Genomic DNA, 19583 nt, shown 5'->3' on the forward strand with positions numbered 1-19583 from the left:
GTTCTTCACGATTTGACTAAGAGTGTAATCTATTTCCTTAGCTTTTCTAATGCCAATTTATACTATGCATGTTTATTGACTCTTTTTAATTAGTGATTTCAAAGCACATAAACACTAATGCACACTCTCACAACTCTCTTGCAAGTGGCATCCCCATTTTATGCTAAAATCTTGCCATGAGGCAGGTGAAGAAACAAGTAGCATCTAGAGCTTGCAGTTCTAGTGTTGAACCACTAAACAGCTTTGTCTCCTGTCAGTTAATGACTGCATTACTTGATTACTGATGCAGTATGTGGCTCAGTACAGTCTGTGTTTTGCTGAAGTGTATGATGTAAAATGTTACTTTACTGTGCTTAATATAGGTCCATTGCTGACTGGCTTCGAGCTCCTGATACAATGTATTTACTGGACTTTGTTAAACCAGAATTTCTCTTATTGAGGGTATGACTTTTTTTCTTTTTCCAGTTTCTTGTAATGGTACTGAAATGCATGTGTGTATAAGTGTGTGTATATATGTGTATGTGCATATGTGTAAATATACTGAGAGACCTCTCAGTTAATACATTTATGAAAGCCATTAAGACTAAGTAGGACGTCAGCATCATTGCAGGTTTGCAATTCAATTTTGGTTACATTTGCCAGTGAAAACTATGTAAACTGAAATGGTATATTCTACTGTTATTTTGTATGCAAGCATAATTTGAATTTTCTCATGATGTTCAGTGAGACATTTTAGAGAGAGAGTAGATAAACTAATGTTTGAAAAGCAAGGATTTCACCTCTGTGGAATATAAATTTTCTGTCCTGTCAACCTCCATGTGTTTAATAAGCTAAAATAATTATTTAGCTGTATTAATACTATTCAGTAATATTATGATTATTATTATCTATAAGTTTTCTCTCTTTTGTTTGAACTTCCTTACTACTTTAGACACTTGCTCGATGCTTGATTTTATGGGATGACATTTTGCCTGATTCCAAGTGGGTTGACAGCAATGTGCCACAAGTAAGTACTAATATGTTTCACTTGAAGTACTTTTTACTGTTCCCTCTCTCCCTTCCCACCCTCCCCAGTCTTCTGAAAGTCTTCCCTGCTTGCTTGTTATCCTTTGCTCTCATTCTGTTCCTTCTCCATATATCTTTACTAGCATCTTCCTGTATTTACCTGATACTTACACAAATGTGGATACTTCAAGAACTGTGCAGTTGAAGGAGTTAACAGAGCTGGGTCTAGCAGGGACAGCTGGTGGGGTACTGATACTGTTAGGGGCATGGGTAGACAGCAAAAGACAAGAGTATTCAGTGGTTTTCTCTACCCCTTCAAACAGAAGATACACTCAGTAAGCTCCTCCTTCTCTCCTCCTTCACAAGGTACAATTTGACTAGAGTAATGAATTGAGACTAGGTTAAAATATAATATTCATAATTTTTGGACAAACTACTCAACATCTGTTACTCTACAGTCCTGGATTATGGTAAGGTCTGGTGAGTGCTACTCAATTGCTATTCGTAAGTCCTTATGGAAAAATTTATCTTTTTTTTTTTCCCCAATTGATTTCAGCTGAATTCTGCATCCTTTTAAGAAGGAGCTATACAGTGCAGTTACTGCAGAGGATGTAAAAAGCAAATCTTGTCCAATAAAATATACCACCTAAAAAATTGCTGCTTCTCACATAATTTCTGGACAACATGGCTACCACATCACTCTTACACTACCATAAGATTGGATTGTAATTATTTTGGGCATGCCTGACTCAATCATGTTCATGTCTGAGCGTAGCACAATGGTATCCTGATTGTAGCAAGGTATTGGTAACAAAAGTAATGATTTTTCTTAAAGTAATTATCCACATGCCTGTTTTCTTTTACAGGGGTGTCTAATGCCCCAAGCTTCAATTGGAGACTTTTGGTCTTCACATTATCCATAAAGTATGCTCCAGTCTTTTTTTCCTGTCCCTGCACTGACACTTACTGCTTATAAATTCCTCTCCTGGCTAGAGGATAAAGCATTCGCTCTCCTTGTTCCAAGTAGCTCTTGTTCCTTGAGGGGACAGTTGGTTCCTAACCATAATATATTTTCCTTTTATTTTTCTCTTTTTTTTTTCTCATTACCCCTACCATGCTGTGAAATTTGAACTTGAGAACCCTTTTTCTCCTTTTGTAAGGAGAACCTTTGAGGACCCTTTTTCTCCTTTTAGCCCTTCTGTACTTTTCTTTTTGTCTTCCTTGCACCCTCAATAATTGATCAATTACTGATATTTCAAGCCAAGAACCCACAGAGACAGATAGGAGATTAAACTCTGGCTGCTTCTCCTGAACAAATCGCTCTGCTCTGTCAGAGCCGGGCCCAACTTGGCACCATACAACAGGACTCCTCACAGGCCAGCCTTCTTTCTGATGCTAATGGGATCATCACCAACAGACCAAAGTCAGGATTCAGAAGCAGGGTGTGTTTTAAGTAGCGAACCATTGGAGTCTTCTTCCTCCTTGTTACACTATCACAAGAGCAATACACTTCAACTTTTGAAAGGTCCCAACAAGAGAAATATGATGTCCATGACCTCACAGCCTAGTGGCAGTGGGAGAGGTTTGCACATGAAGAATTTCAATCCCACTGTTCCAGTCTGCCCCTGAGACTATGCAGGATTATTGCAAAAGTTAGTACAATTGAAAACTTGAAATTTTTCCTTCCAGAGCCACTGTCCCCAGTTCAGGGCTTAAGACATGGAAAGGTCATGAGATGGTTCCACTTCAGTTAAGAAGCATGTTTTCTTTGTGCCCTGTTCTTTAATGGGGCTACCAGCCTATCCACTGCCATCTGAGTCATTAAAGTTCAAAAAAATTCTGGTAACATCCTCAGCTCAACAAATAGTATGATCTTATCCTCAAGTTGAAGCAGTCTTTTTATAGTACCAAAGAACTTTGCCAATCTCTTGATGCCACAAAATTTACTGGCATGGAATCCTGTAGGAGTTCCCCCATTAGTGCTGTTGCTGTACCTAGCACTGTCATCTGGACTAGTCTCCCTGTCACCATTGGCAATGCCACCAGGATGTTCTCTGGCTTTGGCATGGCTGGTTTCACCTTGTAACTTCCAAGAGCCCCCATTACAATCTGAGGGATGGCACTCAATGTCCTGAATTTCTTTCCAGGGGCATTTTCACTTTTCCTCAAATTGCTATGAATGATTCTTTACCCGATCAACAGTAGGAGATTCCCAGTAGCCTTCTTCTATTGGTGCAACTTTGCTGTTATCACTCAGTACCATGGCCTTTGGAAGATATTTGGGACTTTCAAGAAGTAGTGAAGTGGTTTGCCCACATACTGCAGACTTCCCCACAGGAGGAAACTTGGCCTTACCTATAAATTAGGTGATGGTGGGCACTGCAGCAAACTCTTGTATTACATGGTCTTACCGCCTGCAGAGCCAACAGAACATACTGAATACCTTCTAGAGGAGAAGAGTACTTACTTTCATCTGACCCCATCTTTTGCATCATGAAGCCAAATTAAAAAAGAAGCCAAACTAAATCATGACCTCCATCTACTTCCTAAGCTTAAGCAAGAAACAAAACATCATTCCCAGAGGACTTGTTCTCTGCAGCCTGTTGACCAACACATACAGTTCTAAATACGTTATCCAGTTATGCAGGGGGATGTCAGAGAAGTTGAGAAACCACCTCTTTCACTTGATCTACTCAAAAGGGATCAATTTAGCAAATAAATACATACTTTAGTAAACTGGAGGAAATAAACCTGGGACATATGTGTTATACAGTAGGCCCAAACTGCTGCCAAAGAAACTGGTGATAGCCTTCTAACTCAACTAATACAACAGCAAGTAGCTCACAGACATCTAGATGACAGCAACAAGGAAAATAACCAAGCCAATACCATTCACCACACCAGCATCAACACCTTGCCAAAAAAGCCACTGACTCAGTCTAAACTATCTGCATGCTTAAAAGTCTTGAACTTCTGCCCAGATAAACGACCCAACAAAATACAGGCAGTTCTCAACTTACGTTTCAAGTTACAGTGTTTCACACTTACAACGCTTATAAATTGTGACACCTTTTTTCAACTTTCTGATGTCAGTTTCGATTTTACAATGCTTGATCTGATGCCACGCTATACCTACCAAACAAATTTGCTGCGTTGCCCCTCTCACTGGAGAACATCTGTCCAAATTTCCTTGGACACTTTCTTTAAGAAAGCAGACAAGACTCCAGAAAAAACAGTAGCCAAGACTCCTGAGAAGACTCCAGCCAAGAACCCTTCAAAAAGTCCAGCAAAGTCACCAGAGCACCCCGAGGGGTGACAAGATCAAACGGTCACAAACTCTGCCGTGACTGATTCAGGCTGGACATAAGGAAGAACTTCTTTACTGTCCGAGCCCCAAAGGTTTGGAATAGACTGCTGCCGGAGGCGGTTCAGGCACCTGCTTTGAACACCTTCAAGACGCATTTGGATGCTTATCTTGCTGGGATCCTGTGATCCCTGCTGACTTCCTGCCCCTGTGGCAGGGGGCTGGACTCGATGGTCCTCCGGGGTCCCTTCCAGCCCGAATGTCTATGAAATCTATGAAATAAGTCCTTCCAAATCAATATGATAGCTATTTATAATATAAATACATTAATGTAGCTATATTATTTGTCTATAATTGATTGAGTACAAAATTCTGGGTTATTTTTGGTGAAAATAGGGTATCGGGCCTTGGTTCAGGAACCAATCCCTCATTTATAACATTGTTTCCTATGGAAAATCGATTCCTAGTTACAGTGTTTCAACACAGTTTTCAGGAACCAATTGTGTCGTAAGTCCAAGGACTGCCTGTACTAAAATGTGGGGAGTTGGAAGAATTCATCCACTAACTGCTTCTAAGTATTCCGCAACCAAAACAAGACCACCTTCTCATGACAGACAACAAGAACTCCAAATGATATCTGACTGGACACTTCTTGTGCTCTGGACCACTTTGACTGTTTTTCAAAGAATTAATGGTAAAAATCCTCAGGAAAAACAGTCATTGCCGCAACCTCTCTCCTTCAGAGAGGGAAAACCATACAATCCCTAAAATCCAGCCACCAGATAGTGATCAAAAGAGCAGCTACAAGAATAGTTATAGTTATCGTCAGCTGCTCAAGGAGCTCAAGGAAGGCCCAATACCACTATTCATCCTTAAACTAGAATACTTTTATCAAACTGGGGGCTAAAGAAAGAGTCCCTGAAATCTCAGGGGAAAATGGTTGTAGTAGTTACTTCCCAAATCTAAAGAGATGGGGAGGATGGTGATCAGTTTAGATGTAAGAAAGCTCAACACTTTTATTCAAAAACTTAAGTTCACGGTGGTCATTCAGGTAACAATCCACCATCAAGGTGTTTATTTTGCATCTTGTGATTTACAAGATGTGTGCTTTCATATTACAATAAGACACTTGCACAGAAAATGTCTCTGGTTTGTGGTGGCCCAGGATCACTAACAACACAAAGTCCTTACCTTCTGGCTTCTCTGTTGCTTCAAGAATCTTCACCAAAGTCCTCACAATAGTCGCTGCTCCACTCAAGAGGCAGAGGATTGCATTGTGGCTTTGCCTGGATGATTACTTACTAACAGCTATCATGTGTTTAGCAGATGTTGGAAATGAAGGGCAGCACTTAAGCTTTTAGGGCACTGACAGATGTGGGGGGAAAAAACACACTTTACCAGAAGCAGCAGCGTATTATTTGAACCTGGCTCTGCAGCATCTGTATAGATTTGGGTGCTCAAGTCGGGTTTTTTGGCACTTTTAGCTAAAGCTGATTCAATCAACTATTAGATAAAAGCACCAGAAAAGCCCCACTAAAGCGCCCAATCTATACAGACATTGGGTAAGCCCGTGTGCATCTAACACACTGCCTCTGGGTATGTGCTGGGCTCAGCACTGGATTGTGCCAAATTTCATAGAATCATAGAAGTAGGGTTGGAAGGGACCTTGTAGATCTTCAAGTCTGACCCCCTGCCGGGGCAGGAGGAAAACTGGGCTCAAATGACCCCAGCCAGGTAGGCATCAAGCCTCTTCTTAAAGACCCCCAGGGTAGGAGCCAGCACCACTTCCCTTGGAAGTTGGTTCCAGATCCTAGCCACCCTAACTGTGAAGTAGTTCTTACGGATGTGTAATCTAAACCTACTCTCCAACAACTTGTGGCCGTTATTCCTTGTTATCCCGGGGGATATTTAAAGTAAAGCACTGTTTCTGGGGTGTTTAAAGACCAATAAATAAAGCCTTACAGACCAATAAATTAGGCCTGATGCCATAGATGCTGAATTTCTTTGCAACTCTGGGGAGGGGATAATCTTTCAGCTTTGTGAATTCATCTCCAACTGCATCAAATGCAAAAAGATCTCTCACATTTGGAGAAAGGCCACAGTTGTTGTGGTCCTAAAACCTAACAAGCCCAAGGATAATGCAGAGAGCTACAGACCAACCTCCCTCCTGTGCATTCCACAGAAGCTACTGGAATGCCACATTCATGCCTGAGTCTACCCAGTAATTGATCTGCAGCTGCCTAAGTAGCAGGCTGGTTTTAGATGCAGATGGTCAACAGTGGAGCAGGTAACTCTTTTCTCAAGACATTGAATAGAGCTTTGAGCCTGGGCAGAAAGGTGACTGCTGTCCTGGTGGACCTCACTGCCACATATGACATTGTTTGTCTCCATGGCCTCTATTACAAGCTCCTCTGAATGATACCTGACAAAGCTGCTGACCTTTTTGTTATGCTTATGCTTCAAAATCACAGTTTCACTCTCAAGACCATCAATGGACTGGAAAGCTGCCCCAGAAGTCTTAAGAATGGCGTCCTGCAAGGCTTAGTACTTTCTCCATTGCTTTTTACCATGTATATTGTCAACCTGCCTGACAATCCAGTCCAAGAAGTATGGCTGTGCTGACAATCTGGCTCTTACTTGAACCTTTTCATCTCAGCATAATCTTAGTGACAGATGCTTCTGTGTTGGGCTGGGACACTTCCATGCCCATGATGTAAACATGACCAACAAGAAATGCCTCTCTTCCTGTTGTAGAAATATTCCAGACCAGGCCCTCTCTTTAGCAAACTCCTAATAAGGTAATTAGAGAGCCTCCTGTCTCTGTGCTCCCTCATGCAATTCTAATCATACAACTGTTACTGCCTGTCTTTACAGTGGTAGTACACTGATAGTGCCCTCTTCTTCCTGCTTTATGTGTGGTGAATTAGGGTGCTTTTGATGTTTCAGACATTGTGCCTGGTAGTTGTGTGTGGGGGTATGTTTGTGAAGTTTTTAAGAACGGGTTAGACAAATGCTTGTTCAGGTGGTTGAGATGGCCAAGGCAGGATCTTTACTAAGAGACTGGATGGACTACATGACTTCTTGAGGTCCCTCTTGAGGGGGGTTGCCTTACTTTTTAGTGGGGGGGGTGTCCTCTGCCTTGGATTTCTTTCATTGCATTTTAGCAAGCTACTTCCTATCCTTGAAGTGACAAGACATTAGCAATGCTCTCATCCCTGTGTTTGGGCCAGCAAGATAGGGTGTTTTTGATATTCTGGGCATTGTGCCTGGTAGTTGTATGTGAGGGATGGTGTATGAAATTTTTAAGAACAGTTTAGACCAGTGGTGCTTAACCTTTTTGGGCAGTGGGCCAGATGGGCAGTGCCCAGTCCGTCCATGGACTGGATCCAGCCAGTGCTCCAAATGCAGCAGCTGAGGCAGTTGCAGTGGGACCCCATCTAGCTGTGTGGAGCAGCAGGGGAGGGGGTAAGGAGCCCAGCCCCAACCCAGCCCACAGAGGAGGGGGTAGGCTTGTGACTTGGCTCTGAGGCAGCTAGGGGAGGGAAGGCAGAAGGTGTGTGGCCCAGCCCTGAGCCAGCCACAAGAGAGGAGGGGCAGGGATGTGGCCTGGCCCCGAGCCAGCCACTGGGGTGGGGAGCAGGGGGTGTGGCTCTAACCTGCTGCACAGGGCTTGTGGCTTGGGGTTTGGGGTGTTTGGAAGTTGGCAGGGGCAAGGGTGGTGGTACTGATTGCTGTTTCTCTCTGGCTAAGAGAGCTAAAGGTGCATGATAGTCCAGAGGTTTTCTCCCCAGATATCAAACTATCCCATGAAACTGCCAAATTTGGTTTGCATTTGGTGAGATAAGGACCTGTTACACCAGGTCCAAAGGCACTAACATAGCATCCATGTGTAACATCCTGTAATTGACATCTGCAGGGCAGCTGCCTAGGGCTCTGTGTATATTTTCATTAAGTATTACAGCATCATGGAAACCTTCAGAGCAGATGCCTCATTTGACAAAGCAGCCTTGTGGCAGATCTGCCTAGAGAACTCCAGGATCCATCCCCAGTTGTATGGGCACTGCTTTGGCATCATCCGTCAAAGAATGTGTATATGGATAATTACTTGAAGAAGAAAATAAAAGTTACTTACCAGTAACTGGAGTTGTTCAAGAAGTATGCCAGTGTGCACATTCAAATCCTGTCCTTTGGTTCCTTTTCCTGGAGTCAAATATACTATAGGACTCTGGTTGAAAAGAAACTAAGCAGTGCATACTGCCTGCTTTACAGGTGCTGCTAAGGCAAAAAGTATCCAGTTGCAACTTATGGGTGAAAGACATAGTCTAAGTGAGAATGTGTTTGAGGAAACTATATCGTAAAGAGCTCCAGTTACTGATAAATAATGTCTTTTCTTTTTGGTTGACCTTAATGTACCTTTAAAGTACAAAGACACTGTGAGGAATAATTGTTCAGTTTAAGTTTGACAAAATTAAATTTTAAAACCTGTTTTTGACGAAAAGATGTCATTCTCAGTGTCAGACCTTTCTTTGAGCTCTTGCTATAGTAATTTGGATCTTATTTTTTATTGTATGGCTTGCTTACATGTTGCAATGTTCAACTTGATAGATTAGATTGATCACATAATGAGACTTTCACTATCACTTTTAAAAATCTCAAATTAACAAGATTAAGATATTTCATAACAAAATGTTGACCCTTGAATTGAGCCTATTGTTATGTGGCAGCCGTAGAGGAAAAGCTTATTGTATATTCTGATAAAACAGATTTTTTATTTTGTATCGTGTATGAACTGAAAAAGAGTCAAGAATGAACAGTTCAGTCAAAGATTTCATTTGCCATGCCTTTTGCAGATTATAAGAGAGAATAGTATATCCCGTCAGGCAACAGAACTGCCACCATCAGAAGATCTGAATTTGGAGACTCTGGCGTAAGTAAGCTGGAAATAAGTTGATGTAGAATCACTGGCAGATATTGTACAAACCCAGATTTTATATTGTAGGAATATAATCAAACCTAACTGTCATTTGCCTCGTCATGCAAATGCCATGGTATATTAGCCACGCTTTAGCCTTTTTATGCTTTCTGAGTTCTTATTTGCTACTTTCGATAAAAGAGGAACTTTTTTATTTATTTGAATTAGGAAATGATAAATAGTTATTTCCCATTTCCAATGCATTTTAGGCAAGCACGGGTCTACATTATTGCTGGTGCCTGTTTGTCGTTGGGTTTTCGATTCGCTGGTTCAGAAAATATAGCTGCATTTAACTGCCTGGTAAGAGACTTCTCTCTCCCTCTCCCCTCCCCCCACCATCCTTTTCCTGTCCCCATTCCCCTGTTCCCTACCCTCCCACATATACCAGTAGATTTTTCATCTCTGTCATTTTAGCTCATCCACATACACATACTTCTCTTCTTTCCAGTACAAGTTTGCCAAAGATTTCATGAAGTGTTTATCAATACTGCCTACAGCTTCCATAGTAAGTTCTTTTAAATTCTCTGCTCATGAAAATGAACCTGAGTCAGGTTTTGGTTTAAAAATAAGTAAAACATTAATGGATATGGAATGGATTATGTCACTTTTTAGTTCCAGTCTGCTGAACATATATATTTTATTGCATACAACATAAGCTTTTTTTTTCCTAAAAACCAGCTGTTGGAAATTGCAGTGCACATTATATGTGATAAATATGATGAGAACAGTTTCTACCTTACCAGGCAAAAGCAAAAGTAAAATCTGCAGGGACTCATGGGCAGCAGAACAATGCTGTTACTTGGTTACTTAGTATAAGGAAAGATCTGCTCTTTTCTTCATTTTGCCTCTTAAAAACTTTATTCTGGAATGTGTTGTATGGGAGAAAATACAGTGTATGGTATTTCAGTAAGCCAGTATTATAAAGGATACCACTACTTTTTATTCTCTCCACAGCTACATTTTCCATTTTTTCTAATATTGGGGAGTAAACCAAGTAGTCCTGAGAAAAATATTTTTATAGTTGTAGGGATTGGAATTAATGGGAGGAGCGTATATGTAGCTGTTGCACTTTTTTGACTATTTGTTTGATTTTTGCTAGCATATTAATGAGAAGACCGCATGATTAAGATTTCTAGTAAAGCAACTTCAGTTGGAACTTTCCTTTTTTCTTCTGGGTCATATAAAAGGCCTGACCAGAAGCATTTGTAATGATGTGGAAATGTACTAACATCTTTCTCCAATCTAATTCAAGACAGGCCACTATAACCTCGAAACCTGCTTGAGTGTTGTTCTCCTATCTCTTGCAATGGTGATGGCTGGGTCTGGAAATCTGAAGGTCCTCCAGCTTTGTCGTTTCATGCACAAGAAGACAGGTGGAGAAATGAACTATGGGTTCCATCTGGCTCATCACATGGCTCTTGGGCTTCTCTTTTTGGGGGGAGGAAGGTAACCGTTTTTTTCTTTCTTTATATTTTGAATTCTGTTGCTTCTCATGGATGATAAATATCTAGAACAATACTAATTACAGCTTCTTTATAAATGTTCTCTGTCTGCTTAGTAATATAATCTTGATCATGGTTACAGCTTTTGCTGTTTCTGTATGAGTTACTTAGATATACTTTTCTTTGTGATAAGGTGGGTAAAATGAATCTCCCAAGTCAAGAATTTGACTGCTGTTATAAATGAAAAGTTGATGACATCAGTGGCAGAAACCAACACTGGTACTGCCCCTCCAGTGAGTCTGTTGGCCTCTGCAATCAGTCATACCAGGAATTCTGTTAATAATACACTAAAATGGGGAAACTAAAATGGGCTGGTCTTCTGTTGTAATCTTGGTTCTTTTATTCTGGACTGAGGTGTTTTGTTAGCTGTCTCATCCCGACAAGAGTTTGATTATAAACAAAAGAACGGTAATGCAGCTGGCCAGTTTTTCCTTTCCTGTTTCAACTGGTGAGAGGTATATTTTCACTCCTACTGCTAATTCAAAGGTAAATATTGCTGCCATTCATATTACTGCATAATTCTTTTTAGCAACTCATTTAAACCAATTGCCCCAGTAATTTTCCTACAGTAGAGGATATGCATGGTACTTGTATGCTATGCAGGTATTAACTTTTTTTTTTTAACCTGTTTAAGTATGTAGTTATTTTAATTAGATGTTCCCTTGTTTTATGTGGGAGAAGATGTACCAGATTGACTTTCATTATGCCCAGGCCCTGAAAAATCTCCTTCACCACTGGAAAGCTGGAAACTTTCCACAGACCCTCACTTCTTGTAGAACTGTCATTTTAAAAATTCTATCCCTTATTCTTGTGTACACAGTTTTCCAAGTATAAACAGATAAAATATTCCCCTCTTGACTTTGCAGCCCTCAAATAGCAGAGAGGATTTTGCTCAAACTATTCTTTTTGTCACTTTTTATGGCCTACCACGCTAACAGATGTACATTTTTATATTTTAATTTCATCTGTGCACTTGGTAACATCACCTTTTCTCCTAGCTCACAAGAATACACTTGGAAACGCATGGAAGCCTTACTCTTATTCACCAGTGCTGAGAGCTAATAAGGGATGTTTCTTTGCAGATACTCACTGAGCACTTCTGATTCTTCAATTGCTGCCCTTCTCTGTGCATTGTATCCTCACTTCCCTGTTCACAGCACTGACAACAGGTAAAGGGTTCCTTATTGCATACATTTTCTTAAAATCAATCATACTTCCACAAAAAAATAAAATCCAGAACAAGGCTCTGAAAGCTTTTAGGGGTGCTGGGAATGGGAAATAAGATAGGAGCTGATGCAAGCTTTCAAAGATTAGTAACAAGTGACACAATAAGTAACGGATGGTATGATGGTAATAACTTTGGATCAGTGAAGAAATAAAGTTCTGTTATTTCTTAACAGACTGAATCCTGGAGCAATGTAATTTGGCAATAACTGTTTGCTCTGCAGTGAAAACTTTCATGTAAGATCTCTGTGTGAGATCCACTGCAAAATACATATTTGTATTGTCCTATATGGTACATCATATATATCTTATAAAAAGTAGTACATGTATGTTTGTAATAGTGCAAATGTCATCGTTATAGTCTCCTCTGGGGTGTATCTGTTCCTTATCCTGGGAACAGCTTGCCAGAAAATGTAAAGTTCTCTAACACTGTCATGCAATTTTTTATTCATATAAACAGGTATCACCTTCAGGCCTTACGGCACCTCTATGTGCTGGCAGCAGAGCCAAGGCTTCTAGTACCTGTTGATGTAGATACAAATACTCCATGTTATGCATTACTAGAGGTCACATTCAAGGTAAAGTATCTTGTGCTGATGCTGGGGTTGGGGGGAACCTGTGAAGTTGTGGGAGCCTTCTATAACCTTTGTGTCTGGGGCACCTACCGTCTTCAGTGTGATCTTGGCTGTGTTTCAGTCTTCTGGTGGAGCTGAACCAAACTGCTAAGTCAAATTATGAAGGACCACCTCCAAATCCTGCAATATTTCACATATTTCTAGTGCCATGAATGGTATCTTGAGTAGAGTGTAAGGCAACTAAAATGAGTAGCAAAAGTCTGGGGAACCAATTGTGCAAAACTGGATCTCTTCTTTATTTATAAAGGTGAGATTTTCAAACACACAAACATTGAGAGTTGACTGTTCATCTGCTCATTTGTGATTCCGGTCCACCAGATTCTTTTGAAATGGGTCCTTTAGCATGCCTCTCAACTACTCTCAGCTACAACACTTGCTGCTGATTGGACTTGTTTGTAAAGATATATTCAAGATGTAACTTCCTGCAGATTCTCTGTGATGTGGCAGAGTGTTCTCTGTGGAATAAGGACATGCTTCTTTGGCAGATAGGACTAGAGATCTACAGAGACCCTATACACTTAACAAGAGATATCAGAGCATTGCTACACCAGGTTGCCCTCACTAGCAGCACTGCTCACCTCTAAACACTTTAGTTTTAAGGTGAAAAATGATATGTAGCTGTATATATTTCATAACATGCACATGCCACATAGTTAATGCCACACTTAATCAGAAAAACTAGAGAATATTAAAATATGTTAAGTTTAACAAGTTGAATGTTGACACTGTGAAATGTGCTTACTTTCTTCCCCTTCATAATGAAGGTATGTTTACTTCCATATAAATGTTGATATTTTAAAGGGTACACAGTGGTATGAAGAAACCACAGAAGAAATGATGGCACCAACCCTTCTCCCTGAGCTCTACTTACTGAAACAGGTAAAATAAGGCTATCCTGTCCTAATTAATATCCTCTGTAGGGGACACAGAGCCAGTTTCTGTCTCCTTTGACTCATCAGAGAAGCACAAAGCAACTGGCTTGGAAGGAATCATCCACCCTTTAAAAGCATGGCAAGAACAATTGGTTTATATAGAGCTCTGTTCTTGCAGTCCTTGTGACCCCCATGTAAGTAACATGCACCTAAGTAGTAATTAAAACATTTATGTTACCAGATCCGAGTGAAAGGCCCACGATACTGGGAATTACTAATTGATTTAAGCAAGGGAATGCACCATTTGAAGTAAGTATCCGCAATGATACATACTACTTTGACTTAATTTGATAATGCTCTTTTAGCTCTTAACATTTTTTTTTTTTTTACCTATTCTAATGTTAATTAACCCCTAAAACTTACAGTAGGTTGGAGCAGCTCTCCATTTTCAGTCTGTTTGCTTTTGTGCATTTGACAGCACCTTGTGCATATACAGTGCCTGGGAAGAGTGAAACTTTCAGGAGAAGTTTTCTGTTTTCTCTGTTTGTATGGCTCTTGCATGAAACGAGAGGGGGCGGGGGGAGTGATGACAAAGCCACAAACATGGCAGGGGTTTGAGAAGGTGTGCAGTATTAGAAACTACCTTGAACTTGTGCATGTTTGTTTTGTGTTTCTAACTGATGGGATTTGATGCGACTTATGTCCCTGAAAATCATATGCTGTTGGTGTGAAAGTGATACCAGTTTTTCCTGATATTTATCTGCAGTATCATGCAAGATGTATGCAGTACAGATTGATTAATGCAGGATAACTTTTTAATGTGTACTTTGGACAATTATAATAGATATTGTTTCTGAATACAGTATTCACAGGTAAAATTGCACTTAGCACGATAGATAACAACCTGTAGGTATAAATTCTGTAAATGAAATACAGTATGCAAGCCTGAGTGGCTTGAAGAAAGCCAGTTGAATTTTTTGTTAATAAGATTGCTGTTTTATTTAAACAACATTATTGAGAATAAGTTAGATGTTATGAGATACTCTGTGGGGCTGTGTTTCAAAGCCATGCGCTTATTGGTAGATGCAGCGGCTCACTTGTTGAAAGGATATCTTGCCCTAAGCATTTGGATCAGCTCTGAGGAATCTGCAGGGGCTGCATTTCAGCATTAGGTTGAGTTTAAGGCATTGCCTTTTGACTTATTGTGGTCCATGTGACTTGGAACTTGAAACAGAGGTTGTCTCCATGTTGTTTGTACTGCCCCAGCTGAAATTAGCACTAGTGCTCCCGGGGGTCTGTGAAATTAAGGCAGGATCCTGACTGAGTCTGTAAGGCTTCCCAGCTTTGGAACTACTGTGTTTACTCTGACCAAAAATTGCATGAATATGTTGACTTTCAGGGCATGCCACAGAGCCTATTCTCCACTGCTCCAAAATGGAGTGAGTTGTGAGCATGACAATTTGTTGGAGGAGAGAAGGGCAGGTGGACGATCTTGCCTTTACTTGCCTGCCTTGCTATTACAGGTTATCGCTGCGTTGTTACATTGGAGAGCTATTTCTGTTAGGATTATTTAAGGTGATGTTGAAAGGGCTCAAAACAAATGGGTAGCCATCCTCTAAATGAAGTAACCAACTGAACTGTTTCATAATGGTGGGAGTCTGAACTGTTGTGTTTGTTTCACTTGCCCTAATTTATGGAAGTGTTCATAAACAGATTAGTTGTTGACATTACTGTTTTTAGTAGGGGGGGAAGCAAAGCCCGATCTTAAGGGAGAATGTCATATAGAGCAGTACCGTGTAGTATTACTCTCTGTAGAGTGAGGCATGATGCGATGGAACACAATGGTGTCCATTTATGATCATTCACAGATACTGAACCATCCTCTGAGGGTGGAGCAGGTGGCTGTACTATCTTTAGAGGAAATTGTGTTATATGTCAGTTGTGCTGGAGCACCTTGCCCCTTTGCACTTATGAAATGAAGGCAGTAGTCTTCTCTGGATTTACATCCTATTGCAGGATTGCCAAAGAAACCAAGACTTTCACATACAGCATGTGTGCAGCGGCTAAATAAGAAAGAGAGAAATCCCTGCATGGGGATGGTAGTACAGGCAAGTTTCCAGTTTGTTCATTTCTTTTAATTGTTCACATAAGTATTAAAGGTAGCCTGGGAAAATAACTTAAATGACTTCAGTCTGAGGAAGATGCTGATAATTTTGTTGTTTCAGATCAATTCTTTCCAAGGATGGTGTCCTGTATGTAAAACTGAGAGCAGGGCAGCTGTCATACAAGGAGGACCCAAAGGGTTGGCGCAGTTTGTTAGCCCAGACTGTCACTCACAGGAACTCCGAAGCTCGAGCATTCAAGGTATCCTCATCTGACAGTTCTGCTCTGTGAGCCCAGAGCAGCGATGTGACCTCAGCACTTACTGGCAGTGTTGCCAGTAAATGATTTTGGTCATAGTTTGTTGAGAGCATGAACTATAAAATGGAGTTATGAATGTATTGGGGAAATGAATGATTTGTGTACCAAGCTTTCCTGTTCATTGTGGGTTCAGATAAGGATGTTGATAGAAGTGATGAAAGGCTGATGTCCTCTGGCAGCTATTTGGTCCCTATTATATGAATTGATCATTTCAACTCCATTCCTTCTGGGCAATGAACTGTGTCATAAAGCTGCCATCTTAGACAGCCAAAGAATGAATCAAAGTTCAATTGGAATGTCTCCTCTACTTACAAAGCAGGGGGGTAAATAAGGTACATAGAGATATATTAGAGTAACGTGTGCCATATCTTTTCCATTCAGAATTTCTAGGGACATAGTCCTTTCAGTAGACTACTGTTCATGAGTGCTGAAGTTACTTGTTAAAAGTTGCATTGTTTTAGGAAAATGAATCCAGTAGCTAGTACTGAATCAGGTTCTCAAGAATAGCTGCACTATACATTTGCCTCTTTATTTTCTGTGTGTGTGTGGCTGGGGTTAAATGGATTTTGCATTTGCTTATTACATATATTGCATAAATTACTAGAATCTATCTTAAGCTCTAGAAAATTACTGTGGAAAGGGAATGGAGATCCTGGACTGTTGCTGGACCTCTGCAATAGAAGCAACAGATTTCTAATCTCCAGTGTGTCTTCTTACCTGTTTGTAGCCGGAAGCAATTTCAGCCTTCACGTCGGATCCAGCGCTGCTTTCATTTGCTGACTATTTCTGCAAACCAACTGTGAACATGGATCAGGTATACTATGCCTAAATGTATAGTATCCCTCAAAAGAATGGATTTTTATTTTCATAAATAAAATACAAAAAGTCAATGTTAAATTGCAGATTGATTTGGTAATGCAAAATAATCCTGAATAGTCTCACTATTTGGGAGGCATTTGCTATACATACCAAGAGGGTTTTACAAAGGCTGTATAAAAACAGAAAATAGAACTATGGTGCAAACTTATTACTACAGCCTTTTGTCACAAGTGAACACCATAGTTGCATTTCCTAAGCCCCCTGTATTTGTTAAAAGATGCATATAATGAATAAAATTATAAAAAATAATGGATGGAAGAGACCTGCAGAAGGTCACCTAGTCCAGCCCCTACTCAAAGCTGGATCATCCTCTATCCAAAACATCCGAAGTGTTTGTCTAGTCTATTCTTAAAACTTCATGAACAGTCCTCATGCCCAACTATTAGGTATAGTGCCTGCGATACCCTAACTTGCCACAGGTAAAGCTTGGGGGCAGGAGCACTGTTAATGTCCTGCTATTGCAGGGACAGGAAGTAGTTTTTTAAAATGCACTCAGGAGATCCAAGGAAGAGCACCGTGACCCTCACTGCAAAAGAAGGCAAAACTCTCTCATAGCCATGCCAATCTGACCAAGGGGTAAAATTTCTTCCTTGTCTGAAATGTGGCTGTCAGTCTCACCTTGAGTGGAGAAGCCAGTACCTCTATCCAGTACCAGCACCTCTGGGTTTTCTAACCTCTATTTGCCAGAGGCACATTAGTCAGAGTAGCCTGGTTAGAGTACTCTCTCTGGAGTTATAAGTCTGAAAACCCCTCAGCAGGAAGTAAACCCAGGTCCTCCTGGGTTTAAACCTGGTAGTAAACCCAGGTTTAGAAAGAATTGATCTTTCTTGGTAGTAAACCCAGTACCTCTGGGTTTTCTGAATCCCAGAAGGAGCATTAGCACAGTCCAGTCAAAATTGCTGGCCTTGGCTGTAGCAAACACCTTGTTTGTGCTTCTGAGGAAGGTGAAAAATCCTTGAATCTTGTGGCAATGGGAATAGGGAGGGAAAAATTCCTTTTTGGCCCATGTGGCAACCAACATAGCCCAGAAGAATGGAAAAATGAAACACCCTCCATTCTGCACTGTAACCTAAGGACCACAAACATTACTCCTCACATCTCACACCCTAACTGGAGAGCCAGAACGCTCTTTTCTGTCACCTGTATTTCACTGTATCTCTTCTATAAGTTTATCCCATTTCCTTTCATTTTCTGTCATAGCCAAGCCAGTTTTGGAGTTTTTCACATTCCTGCTGCTGAGCATGGTCCTCTCCAATTTCCAGCTGCTCTGGACTGCTGAGTTCTTGTCATGGTCTCTGTGTAATGTGTGTGTGTGTGGGGGGGGGGGGGGGGGGGGGGGGGGGGGGGTGTTAGGACTCTTGTGCTTCCAACTTTTTTTTTCACAGCCCAGTCCAGGCACTGCTACCCCTATGTCATCCCTGACCAATGCTTATCCTTTCTCTTCTTGAAAACTCCAATGCAGGAGATTTCATAACTTCCCTAAACAGTTCTGCTTCACTGTTTTAACCATGAAGTTTTTCCTGATATCCAATCTAATCCTACTGTGTTGTAATTTCAAGCCATTGCTATATATCCTAGTATCTCCAGTAAGGAAGAAAAGGTGTTTTCCATCTTGTTTCTGGTGACCCTTCAGATACTTGAAGATTGTTATAATATCTCTCCTTAACCCCCTTTTCTGTAAGCTAGACATGTTTATTTTTCTTGCCATCTCTTTGTATAGCTTGCCTTCCAAAATCTTTATCATATTTTTTTTCTCTCACATTTTTGGATTAATTTCTCCACATCCTTTTTAAAATGCAGAGCTCAAAATTGCACACAATATGCCTAGATGAGGCCTAACCAGCCACAGAGCGGCACTTTCACCTCTGATGTCTTACACCAGGTAGTCATACTGAGGCAGCCCCAAATCTGCACTCACATTTTTTTGCATCTGCATCGCATTGATGAGATGCATTAACAGCTATAAAGGTGCATATCTACCCTGCTTCTGACTGACTTCAGACTAATGTAGCTACTACCTTTCTTGACTCATGTTAAGTCTTCAATTCAGCAACACCCCGAGATCCTTCTTAGCAGAGTTTCCACCCAGCCAGTTATTTTACATTCTGTATTTGTTTTTGATTTTTCTTCCCTGAGTGTAGCATCTTGCATTTGTCTGCATTGAATTGTATCCTTCTCTAGCTCACCTTTTCAATTCATCAAGATTTTTTCTGAATTTTACTCCTGTCTCGAGTGTGTTCACAGTTCTTCTGATTTTCATGTCATTTGTAAATCTGCTTAGAAAACTCTATTCAAGCATCCAAACCACTGATAAACATGTTGAAATAGCATTAGACTTAAGGCAAACTCCTTTGGGACTCTATCTGAAACCTGACATTCCAACATTACTAAAAGAACATTTAATTAATTATTTTACTTAGGGCAGCCAAGTTGTTTTTGAGTGAGGATTGTATTTAATCATCTGAGTAGAATGAAATGAATCTACTCAAAAATGGTGAGGGAAGAAGAAAAAAACCCATATTTTTCTCTGTTTAAGTGAACAAATGCAGTGGAGCATGAACCATTACGTAAGTGAATAATTGCTGATAATTGGTGATCATGGTTTTCTCTGTTTAAAAGTCACAAATTCTCTGATTAAAACCCCCAAAGCCCATGTTTTTGCATGATTAAAATGAAATGCCACTAATACATGTATAGCTATCAGTTCAACACAATATTTTATTGATATATTTACAATTTTACAGCAATTTGGAAGCCTAGTGCCTCGAA

At 40.5% G+C, this 19583-nt stretch overlaps 1 protein-coding gene across 2 annotated transcripts in view; it reads left to right on the forward strand.

Annotated features, from left to right (window-relative positions):
• The window catches only part of ANAPC1 (anaphase promoting complex subunit 1), an 89415-nt gene that overhangs the window by 61267 nt on the left and 8565 nt on the right, over nt 1–19583 (forward strand). The window contains exons 33-44 of one of the 2 annotated variants that reach the window (XM_019480092.2): nt 363–441; nt 932–1006; nt 9160–9236; nt 9491–9581; nt 9730–9786; nt 10534–10727; nt 11866–11952; nt 12468–12585; nt 13444–13521; nt 13756–13823; nt 15531–15622; nt 15740–15826. In XM_019480092.2, the coding sequence (XP_019335637.1) occupies nt 363–441; nt 932–1006; nt 9160–9236; nt 9491–9581; nt 9730–9786; nt 10534–10727; nt 11866–11952; nt 12468–12585; nt 13444–13521; nt 13756–13823; nt 15531–15585 (979 nt within the window). In that variant the 3' untranslated portion in view covers nt 15586–15622; nt 15740–15826. Of the gene's footprint in view, nt 1–362; nt 442–931; nt 1007–9159; nt 9237–9490; nt 9582–9729; nt 9787–10533; nt 10728–11865; nt 11953–12467; nt 12586–13443; nt 13522–13755; nt 13824–15530; nt 15623–15739; nt 15879–16662; nt 16750–19583 lie in introns of those variants that run through there. The other variant, XM_014598197.3, reaches the window with a different exon arrangement.

The sequence above is a fragment of the Alligator mississippiensis genome, chromosome 1, assembly GCF_030867095.1.
Source record: "Alligator mississippiensis isolate rAllMis1 chromosome 1, rAllMis1, whole genome shotgun sequence".
Classification (NCBI taxonomy): Eukaryota; Metazoa; Chordata; order Crocodylia; family Alligatoridae; genus Alligator; species Alligator mississippiensis.